At 42.2% G+C, this 11,350-nt stretch overlaps 1 protein-coding gene across 1 annotated transcript in view; it reads right to left on the bottom strand.

Annotated features, from left to right (window-relative positions):
- Nucleotides 1–3,274: 3,274 nt before the first annotated feature.
- CACHD1 (cache domain containing 1) overlaps nucleotides 3,275–11,350 on the bottom strand; it is a 48,850-nt gene continuing 40,774 nt past the window's right edge. Inside the window, exons 22-26 of the mRNA XM_010716040.2 lie at nucleotides 10,856–11,017; nucleotides 9,975–10,052; nucleotides 8,918–9,019; nucleotides 3,987–6,341; nucleotides 3,275–3,380 (exon numbers count right to left, since the gene is read on the bottom strand). Of these exons, the coding sequence (XP_010714342.1) occupies nucleotides 6,103–6,341; nucleotides 8,918–9,019; nucleotides 9,975–10,052; nucleotides 10,856–11,017 (581 nt within the window). The 3' untranslated portion in view covers nucleotides 3,275–3,380; nucleotides 3,987–6,102. The remainder of the gene's footprint in view (nucleotides 3,381–3,986; nucleotides 6,342–8,917; nucleotides 9,020–9,974; nucleotides 10,053–10,855; nucleotides 11,018–11,350) is intronic.

The raw sequence follows: 11,350 nt of genomic DNA, 5'->3' as shown, positions 1-11,350 counted from the left end.
GTACGTACTGGAACAGGCATCATATCACCAATCTGTTTTGACTCAATGAACCAGTCTGTTTTATCCCTGCTAGCAGAGGTTGGAGGTTTGAAATACCAACATAATATTTTCTCCTTAAAAAACACAGTGAACTTGTTAAATATGGAAAACTGGCATGGAGGACACAATGCAAGCTCAACTTTCCCAATGCGTTCTTAAAAAAATTTATGAGTTTAAAGTGTTCTGCCATTTGGTTATAAAAAGGTTTCCATAGAAACAGTCATGCAACACAACTTTTTGCTATAAACACACTGAAGGGTCTAACTAACTTCTGCGTGTTTATTCTGCCCTGAGCAAAAAAGCCGCCTCCACTCCCTGCCATCCAGGTTGCCTGGCTGTTAGAAATAACAACAAACTTTGGCTCAAGCTGCAAATGAAATAAAGATATTAAAGAGGTTAATATTATTTTGCAGGAATTAGATAATCTAATTTAATTACTCAGCATTTAATCTCTCCCAGTTGCATGCGATTTGCATGCATTATACCAGGAGAATGGATAGCTGAAGCAAATCAAATGTGGCAAACTGACAGAAAGTTGGACTACTGAAAATAAGCACACTGGCACTATCTGACCAAGTTCCTGCTTTCCTGCTGGTCTCAGTGCCCACCTACCCCATTGTGTCTGATTTTATACCTCTAGGTGAGGTGGAAGAGCTTGTAAATTAGAAAACACCAACGTTGACCACACTGGAAATATTCAGTAGCCTCATCTAAGCCCAACCCATTGCTGAACCTCTGTGATGCTACTATACTTAAAGCCTGCCAGCTTTATCAGAACTTCAGTGTGGTGTGGAAATACCTCTTCCTTCACATTATTTTCATGCAGACATACTGCCTGTAAAAATTACCAGCTGGATGGTCTCAGACAGAAGTGGAGGTTACTCACTTTACGTGCAGAGCAGACACTGTCACACGTTGATGCCAGGTGGAGGGTGGGGTAGAAAGGTTCCTGGGCTGTGCTTTTTGGCCAACAGTTTCCCTTCTTTGCTACCACTACTCTTGCTCCCTTTGTGGTAATAACAGTGGAGAGCAATTGTTCAGGCAGCACTCAAAGGTGGTGCTTTTGCCAGTGTCAACTACAGAAATGTAAAACAAAACGTAACAGTATCTGCTGGCTCCCAAGTTTTTAAGGTAGTACCATCTACCACCACCACCACTGATGCCCAGGAATACAAATTACTTTGTTTTTTTCCTACAGAATTTAGACGAGGCCACTATGGTTCATCTTTGAGCTGAAAGTACAAATTCCACATCTAATGAATGTTCAGCCTGTCACCCAACTCGTGCTCCTCACTCAGGACAGTGATATTGCTGCCTGGTATCACCACTTTCTGACGGCATAAGATTGCCTTGCATTACAATAAAAGCCTTGGTTAAACAGAGTTGATCTGATTATTTGAAGGAAACTCTTCCTTATGTACTTTGGATATTCGTTTCCCTTTGTTGTATCACTACATCATCTATTCACTGAAAATCTCCATGGAAGTTTGCAGCAGAGATATAGAAAATGAAGTCTTTCCCTGGGACTGAGCAGGCAATAAGTGCACATCATAGTGCAGGCTGCTATACAGTCAATAAGTCACTTTGGAAACTGCTGTCCATGTGTGCCCTGAATTCCTGTCAGCTCAGGCTCCCTTTGGTTCCAAGGCAGGGGATGGGAGTACCCCAGTCTCAAAATGCACCATCCAAAGCAGGTGATGTAAAAGGTGCCGGGGCAGGGAAGCACCAGCCTCATCTACTGAGATAAAACTGGCAGCAGTTCTGCACAAACACTGGCACACACACCAGTTATGTTTGGCACTCTGCTAACAAGGCAGGGTTTGGAGGACTTCACTCTTGGACTTGAATGTCCAAATTCCACTGTAGCCTTGGCTCCAAATCGCAAGTCTTTCTGGGCCAAGGTCCTTCTGCGACTCAGTTCAAAGCACATAAAGTAGAGAAAATAATCACATCTCATAAAGGAGATGAGCTGCAAATAAGTAATATAAAATATTCTGATGTCTGTATTATTTTTTTCCTACTTAGGATCAATGGCAAAATGGACACTGTGCGGAAAACCACAGCCCAACAGAAACAGAATTAACTGCTGTAGGAACTGATATTCCAAACAGCACTGAATGACAAAAGAGGGGAAACTTTAGTGCAGGCTCCTTTGAAAATCTCAGCCATAGCTGGGATTCTTTTTCACTAAACAAATGAAAGGGGTATCTAAGAGCTATGAATACTGCAAATTAATCTTTACATTTGCATACAGCCTTCTGGATTACCTTCACTCCCCTAACGTGATCCAAGACTTCTGCATCCTATTTCTTCCCCTTTTCCATGCTTGCTGCCAGCTTTGCTATCATTTCTACTGTGACAAATACATTTTCTCTCCTCATCTCCATTTCTGGGTTACTTTACAAAATAAAGCCTTTGAAAGCTAAAGATCTCCTTTTGACCAGTTATAGTCACAAGTTCTGCACACGGGAACACCTGATGAATTCTCATCTGTCTCCATGCCAAGGGCAAGGATAAAGATAATATTTCATGGAGTAAGCAGCCTTATTAATGCCCATGGGCTGGCTGTAACACACTCTTCTTTTCAAATCACATTTTGTATCAAGGCAATAGTGTAAACAAACAAAAAGCCTCCATTTTGAAGCAGCATACTCCGAACACGTGAACAGCTTCCATCTCTAGCTTGGTTGCATTGATGGATGACCTGCTTGGTACGTACAGGAAAAGTCAATGCACTTCAGAGTGCTCAAAGACTGAAAGCATTATGTCTGTTTAATACGTAGCATATGCAAGCCAAAGGCAAAACTCACTGTAAAAAACAAAAATCTGAAAATAACTTTTTTTTTTTTTTCCTTCCAGAAAAATGAAAGAAAACACACAGGATGTTAAAACCACCAAGTAACTTATGGCCATAAAATCTACCAGTTACAAATAAGGAGGATACAGGATACAAATCCAAGTCAGGCAAACAACTGCTCATTTGTGATCTTGTTCCACAGTCAACACGGTAAAATAATAATGAGGAGGGAAGGCTGTGGGACAGCACCTGCAATAAAAACGGGAGGGCTATCACACAGCTTCTTATAAACCTTGACTATGTCAATGCTCCCTTTGTCATTTATCAAGGTTTTGCTTTAAATGAACTCTAGTGTCATTATCAGCATTATACTGATTCCTGCTGAAACAAGGTCAGCATTTGAGTTTACATCTGACACACCTTTAGATATGCGTTTTGTTTTTTCCCTTGATTACTCCTTAGTAGCAACAGCTTTGGCACTTCTCATTACTTGGAGCATAAGCAAGGCTGTCCAGATCCACGAACCAGGAACACTTCGTATGTCCTAGAACAGAAATGATGAGGCAGAAATGAGATGCAGCTCATAAAGAAATAAAAGCAAGATAAAAGCAAGGGGCTTGTGATTGCTTGGACTTTTTGATAGCTGTTCAAAGAGCAGTGTTATATAGGACTTAGATATCTTTCTGGCAGAGCTGCAACAGAGAGCCCTGCAAGCAGATTCTGCCCAGCAAGTAATTTTAACAACAGCATCTCTCCGTTGAGACACTTAGAGCTGGAATTAATAATTTGTTTCTCACCACAAATGTGCTCCATCCACAATCTTACCCGGGTTAAATTAAAACTGGCACCGGAGCAGACAGGCAAGTGCAGATCAAGCCAAAGGTGTTCCTTCACTTTTGTTAGTGCTACCTTACATGCAAGGGGACTACTCTAATGTTGCTTGCCCTCATAAAATACAACTGGGGAGCAAATACTCAATGTAGGGAACTACTAATGCACAGTGAGATTCCTTCATATGCAGATAAACAAGGTAACATTTGGGTTCTGTTCACACGTTGGTAACTTCCAGAGACACTTTTGTCACACTATGGCAGCTTTGGGCTCAACAGATTGGAACAAATGGAGTCCTGGATACAGTGTCACATCTCACCTGTGAGCTTCAATGAGAACACCTCGAGTTCTGCAGAACTGGGGTTAGGAAAGTTCAACTGCTATCTGCCCTTCATTCTTAAGGGTTCCACTTCTTGGCCACGGATGTTTTTGTTTGGTCAGGCAGTAACATTAAAGTAATGCATTTTCTTATAAAGGCAAACCCGAAAAAAACCAACCATTTGTGCACTGCCCAAAAGCCAGTGTTATTTTGGATACAACAGTAGAGATTGTAGCAAACTGTGTCTACAGATGGAACCACAAACTGTTACAGGACATCCAATTCAGCCCTTGAAAACATAACACAGTGCTTAATAGATTTCCACTGCTGTCTGCTCAGCAAAAGCAATCTCACAGCCCTTCTTACACAAACACAGCACCAAGGCCAATACAAAACATGACTGAGCTTTCAGCAGCACAAGTGAGAACCAAAACGATTAACCCTGGTGAGTCTGCAGAGTCACCAACCACTCCCAAAGCATTCCTTTCCCAAGCAGTGACTGACAGGCTCAGAAAAGCAAACAGCTCTAAAACACATCAAGACCTTTATAGGTACAGTTTACATCATCCAAGATAGCTCCTAAAAACAAGAGCAACCTGATCAAATGCTTTGTTCCTCATTCAGCTGGAATATCAAAGGAAATTGAGGCAGAATGATTTCCATCTAGCCAGGTGTCCACAGAACTATACTTTATATACAGTTTATTTCACTAGAGATTTCAATTTTATACATAGTATAAAGGGGTATCCTGATATCACACATATAGTTATTTTACCGTACTGTTTAAGAACCAATTTTTTTTTTTACATAATACAGTATTAAGTACCATATTAATTAAAACAAGTGATTTAAAAGAAACTACACATAAATGGATGTTTATCATATGCACAGTGCGAGAATGATTTTATATCACCGTAATCACAAAATGTGAATCTAAAATACAACACTGTGATTTAAAACTAATTTATGATTATGCTGCACTGTGTTGCAGTCAGACTGATTAATCTCTGTTTGAATTACCAAGCAATGTTAAATTCCAGACAAACAGCAGCAGCTTATAATTATGATTTCAAACAGATCCCTTCTACAGTAACCCAAGTTTTACAGAACACTGCTTTGTCCCTACTTCTGATCTTGATGGTGTCCTAAAGAAACATTACAATGGCACAGACTTCATTTGGAATGCTCTGGTAACCAATGCCAAACAAACCCTTTATTACTGCCATACGGGAAACCTTTCGGGATGATCAAAGAGTTTAAAGATGGAGATATTTATGGGCAGAATTCGCAGAATTTTAGTAAGGAAATACAGGATTTCTCCTCTGCAAATAGGAAGAAAATACTGCCATGTAAATCAGGTTGTAAAATTAACAGAAAATAATTGTGGAAAAGAAAGCATTCATAATGTAAACAAGTTGGAGACGACTTCTTCATTTTCCCTTTTGCAGAGCAGGGCAGTGGATGAATATCAGCTAATAAGAAACAGACGTCTTCCTCAGAAGAACTACTTCACCATCACAGGATATATGTGGTAGCTGTTGAAAACTCCTAACATTTTCTCCCCTCCCTCCCCCCACAGTTTCAAGTTCAATAAATAGTAGAAAAATAATCCTTTACTTAAAAATCTTGAGATGCACTGTCCCAGGTTCCATACAGCAATTGCTGGAGCAATGAACTTTCTAAGAGCACAGAACTGCAGAGAACCCGACTGACTCCCCCCGCTCTGTCTGGCACCTTTTTAGTCTTCAGCTGCACAGTTTTCTGCTCTTCCAGTTAAGGAAACCAAATCGTCTCTGGCTCTTTTAAGCTCTCCCTTCTCTTGGCTCAGCATAACAGGGCTTCCAAAGCTTCGGCTGCTGTATAAACTTGCATCCCTGGTTTTGGAGGTCTAACGTGCCTCCTGTTCCATTTTATTAAATGTTATGGCAGGTCCATTCATCAAGCACATTTCCCTTCCATTTCTGAGCCAACCTTACATTTATGAGAACGTAAAGCTCTTATGCCTAAGAGTTCACTCAGGAAGTTTGTTAAACTGTTCCTGGTAAAAAGCACAGAAACCAAGGCGCCCATTGCTGCACGGATCATTGTTCACAAGGTTTGCTGCTCGTGGCGTTCATTAGCACTCTGCATCCACAGTGTGTACGGTGACTGCAGCCTGTAAATGGTGGCTGTGGTGTAGAGTGGGGTGGTGCAACCGGTAGTGGTGAAACTTGTGGCTCAGCAGGGCTGCTGTCTGAGGTGGTGTGTCCAGGTCTAAGTCTTCGTCGTGGTTTCCAACATCAACACCAGCTGACAGCGGATCGTTATTGCACGGCGGATTTTCGCTGTCCTCCTGAGGACTCATAGTGCTGTAGCCTAGAAAACAAAACAGAGGAGCTAAGGATGAAAAGGCAGACTTGGAGGTCAATATCCGCAGTGCTCAGTGCCACACCCTGCTGCAATCAGACACAGCTGGCGCCTGGCAGAGAAGAAACAAGGAGCTGCTGCAGCTGAGAGAAAAGGAAAAAGGGACCACTGTCTGCGCTGCCCATCTTTATAAACTCTGGGGACCTATGATCTGTAGGACGCACAGTAGCAAAACCATTCAACAGTTGGTCGTGGAGGAATTGCTTGCACTAACTTCAGAAACAAAACATAGCAGAAGGGTTACTCGGCTGGGAGTTATGTTGGGAGGTGGTACCTTTAACACGTGAGGGTGGTGAGGCATGGGAACAGCTTGCTCAGTGAGGTTGTTCTCCCTCCCTGGAAGCATTCGAGGCCAGCCTGGATGGGGCTGTGAGCAACCTGCTCTATAGAGGGAGGTGTCCCTGCCTAGCAGGATCTTAAAGGTCCCTTCCAACCCAAACCATTCTATGATTCTATATTACTCGAATGTCACAAACAGACAAAAACTAAGTGGGTCCCATGACCTCTGTCCCTGTCCAGCTACATTCGTCCTAGTAAGGACCACTGGCTAATGCCTGGAGGTAACAAAGCTTTTTCACATTATCTTGACTTATTATATATAATCACAGCATTATATTTTTAGAAGGAAAGGAATACTTTTCACCTGTTAAGAGTCAACTTGCAAAAATCCAGCATATGTTTGCAATGCTGGTCAGCTTTCCATACAGTTAAAGAAATTTACTGAAGCCACATGGAAGCATTTTGCACTGTTCCATTAAGCCCAATAGTACCAACTCTTCTAGTTAGGCATGCACACAGCATAAATTAACAGGAGGCTCTCCCTTGGCTAAAATAACTGCTACCGAAGGCTGAGAGGTTGAAGAAAACCAGATCAGCCATCTTTGTGTGTAATGAAACATTGCATTTGCAGGGTTATCCTAAGGAAATTATGTCACCTGAAAGTCAGCTGACAGCTAACTGTTGCAAGACAAGATTGTGCCTTCTCAGGGAGAAAGTCATCTTGTAACATGTCCCCTTGGTATTTTCTGTCTCTTTCTTTTGAAGCAGGTGTTTGTAGTTACTGTGAGATTTGATTTAACACTGAAACCAGCTGTTGCCACTCAGAATCAGTTTGCACTGCCCTAAACAAAAACACCTGAGTATTTCTAAACATGGAAATGCAGCAAAAGTTTAAAGAAATAAAGATATGTCTTCAATTAGAATAATAATCCTTCTGAGAAAATTTTGGCTGAGAGCTGAAAAAACCCCTAGTGCTTCTGAGCATCTCTATTTTTCAAGTTTTCAGCTTGAGAACCTAGCCAAAGAGTGCTGGAAATATCAGTCCAAGTACTCAAGCCTGGTTCTCTCTTTCTGTAGTCTGAGTTATGGTTTCTAGTTGGCAGAGGGGAGCTGGGAAAGAAGAATGGGCAGCCCTCTGAAGAAGATAAAATTACAGAGACTAAAAAACAGAAGTGCACGTTTCAGGTATATGGAACCCTGCTAGTCCTGTTAACTAGGAAGATGGCAAGGATTGGTGCAAAGGGATTATTAGTCAAGCAAATCTTTGTCAGCACAAGTAGTCTGACCCCAAATCCAGGATAATGCCTCCTACAGCAAGATTGTCCCTTGGACATCTGTTCACTCACATTCCCAGGTTTTGGCCTTGAGACTTCCTGTCCCCATGAGTTCCATTAGTGCAACCACTGTCTTAATATTTGAAGAGATCTTCTACAAATTAGATGGTCACTATGACATGACCGCCTTGCCTAACCCTCTCTTAATTTACATTAAGTCCTCCTCATGAGACAACAGCATGACATCTTTCTAACTGCTTTTAAGACAGAAGTAAGTCTCAAGGCACAAGAGGTGTATCAAAAGTTTCGGAATCTAAACAGTATGTATGGTGTGTGGGGGAAGGAGGGGAAACAAACACACAAGGTTGGACACCCTTCACTGCTATCCATGTACACAGTTAATGCTGATTATCATTTGCTTAACGGTTGCATAAAATGCCCTCTATGGTGATAGTATTGGCTGAATGTGCAGCAGAATGGCTAAGGATCCACTGGACCTCCAATCCACACTTACTTTACCCCTAGCAAATGCAGGTATTGTGGAATTTTACGAAAGATACACATGTTCCATCAAAGAAAAAGAGCAGTAGAAATGCTGACTTGATTGCTTTCTTCCACTGAGTAGAAGAGGTCCATTATCTCAACTGAAGATCAAAATGGTTTGGGTTGGTAGTGGAAAACCAGCATGGAAAATATAGTAACATATCTGTCGGTCTGAGTTCTGGTCACCCAGTTAAGCTGGCAGATCCCAAGAATCAGACAGGGGTAGGATGGCATTTAGCTGCTTTTACTCTACCGCCCTTCACTGGACAATATCATCTGCTGGAGGGTGTCAAAACTGCTCAACTGTGAAGCAATAAGGTGCAAAGGTGGTTTGTTTGTTTTTTTTTGCAGCCTTATCTGCAACATGCCAGACCTGTGAGTAACTACAATCATTAAGCTGTGTTCCAGGATGGTGATTCAGAGGCTTACCGTGGTCGCTCTCCGTTCCTGATCGACCCCAGTATCGGCGTCTGCGTTCTGGGCTGTGGGCATGCCGCTCTATTACTGCTGCTATGAATCGGGTGTTACTGACTGGGGCAGAAAAAGAAACAGAACTGGTTTAAAAGGAAGTGCTTTTACAGAATTGTATCTGTGGGACACATCAGACACAGTGAAACGGGCTTTCTGCAAAATGACTGCTCAAATACTACTATTTTAAGACTGCCAAGTGACAGAGCAGTGGGAGTAAAGAGACTGTATCTAAATATAGAATAGATCAAGATTCATTCAGACTCATTCACCTGAAATAAGCAATTTAGAGAATTATCCTACCCATGCTAAAGAAACCATGGCAGCACAGCAAGCCCACTCAAACTGGAGCTAACGAGGACTTGTAGAAGCAGTAGATGCAAGCCATCAAACTCAGATGTGCTTATTTCTCCACCTGTAAGCACTGACATAGTTTAGAGTCTTGGGAGTTGTTTTTAGCTCTCTTTCAGTGAGGGATCAGAGCCAGGGACCTGGTCTGAATCCGGAGCTTTCCCAGGTTTTGGTGCACCTGTGCCATTTTGCAATACAGAACCACTATATGCAAAGTATCATTTTTACTGACTGGCTAATTAAAATGAGTGTCCTAAATCAAAGCAAGATAGATTTACTGACATATTTGTTGAAGACTTGTCCTCTCCTTTCCAAGGCTGAACAAAGGTAGCAGCTTTGCATAGCCTGTATTGTCACAGTTGCAATTTCTAAGCTGTGGCTCAGCTGCTGCTGGAAATGGTCATGATAGGGAACATAAGAGACAAACTTCCTCCACGCAGATTAAAGTCATTTTAAAATAAGAAACATAATTCTAAAAATAAGAAATGTAAATGAGACTGAAAGTGCATTTGAAGTTACAATTTAAAACATTGTGAAATCATTTTCTACTGCTCATCAGCACAGCATTTCCTCATACATATGTTTTTAATTGCAGCTTATTAAGAAAACAAACCACCCGTTCACTCTTAATCTAACCTTTTTCACAGTGAAGTGATTTGGTACTTACTGATTCCTCTGTCTTCATGGCTGTCATCATCTCTCTCGTCCCTGTCGTTTTCCAGGTTCGACATACGCACTGACATTTCTACACACCATTACAAACAGAAAAATGCAACTGTTAAGAGAAAAATTTTCCATCCACTTACTAATGGCTGTCACCCTGCTAATGTAGTGGAAGCACTACAGGCTGTGCAGCCTGAGCTTGGCATGCTTTCTTTCCAAGACAGATGGGGCACAGGGGTATTTTTTCGTATCTGTGATCCCACAAACAGCAGGGATACATGTGAGAAACAGGCACGTTTCAAACAACCCAAGCAGAAGGGGCATGAAAAATGTATTCCCCAAATCACCACTCCTGAGCAGGAATGAACATATATAACCAGTGTGTTATGACAAGACACACAAAGCTATGAATTTGGGCTTATCGTTTGAGCTCTGGAAAAATAATACCTCCAGCTTCCTGACAGGAAATGCTATTGAGTTCCTTGGACACTTTTTTCTGCAGGCAGAAGGTCAGACTGCACCCAGAAGAGGGCAGCAATACACAGGCACCCTTACGAGGATAGGACCTTACTTTTACAGAGGCTGGCACGGAGAAATTAAAAGGGTGAAGCATGGAAGAGAGAGAAACAAAACCGAGGAAGGAGGTGGCTCGTCTGTTTAGGTTGGATATTAAGAGAATATTTTCAGCCAGAGGGCGGTGAGGCACTGGAACAGGCTGCCCAAGGAGGCTGTGGATGCCCCATCCCTGCAGGCACTCAAGGCCAGGCTGGATGTGGCTCTGGGCAGCCTGGGCTGCTGGTTGGCGACCTGCACATAGCAGGGGTTGGAACTGATGAGCACTGTGGGCCTTTGCAACCCAGGCCATTCTGTGATAAATCAGCTCACCCTGTGCTGCCAAAGGTGACATGTGCTGGTGACTCCTCCGATGTATCTGGTGACGATATGCATACACTGCTAGGACGAGCACCATAATGCAGCCCATGATGCCTCCAGCCACCGGGCCGACCGGTGCGCTTTTTATCATGTTCAGAGTGATTACTTCATCTCCTAAATCCAAAAAGGCACAAAACAGAGGAAAAAAAACCCAACATCAATGCTCTGCAGAAAGGTTTAAATGGTTTCTAGGTGTGCAACAGCACACACAGGAGAACACCCTTTAAACAGGAGAAAAAATCTGGAGAGAGCACATCTGAAGGTTGCAAATGTGCAAAGTATATTCAGCTTCATGTCGAGACTTTCAAAAATACCATGCCCAGGACTGCCCTGATGCTTATTATTTTTAAATTCCTTTATGTACTGTTTTATGCTTATTTACCACTAGCATAGAAGACGAATTTGAAGCATGCTCTGACACTGTAAGCATTCACTGCTAACTACAAA

The sequence above is a fragment of the Meleagris gallopavo genome, chromosome 10, assembly GCF_000146605.3.
Source record: "Meleagris gallopavo isolate NT-WF06-2002-E0010 breed Aviagen turkey brand Nicholas breeding stock chromosome 10, Turkey_5.1, whole genome shotgun sequence".
Classification (NCBI taxonomy): domain Eukaryota; kingdom Metazoa; phylum Chordata; class Aves; order Galliformes; family Phasianidae; genus Meleagris; species Meleagris gallopavo.
Note: the sequence above shows the minus strand (reverse complement) of the source record. Positions and strands in the feature narration are given on the sequence as shown.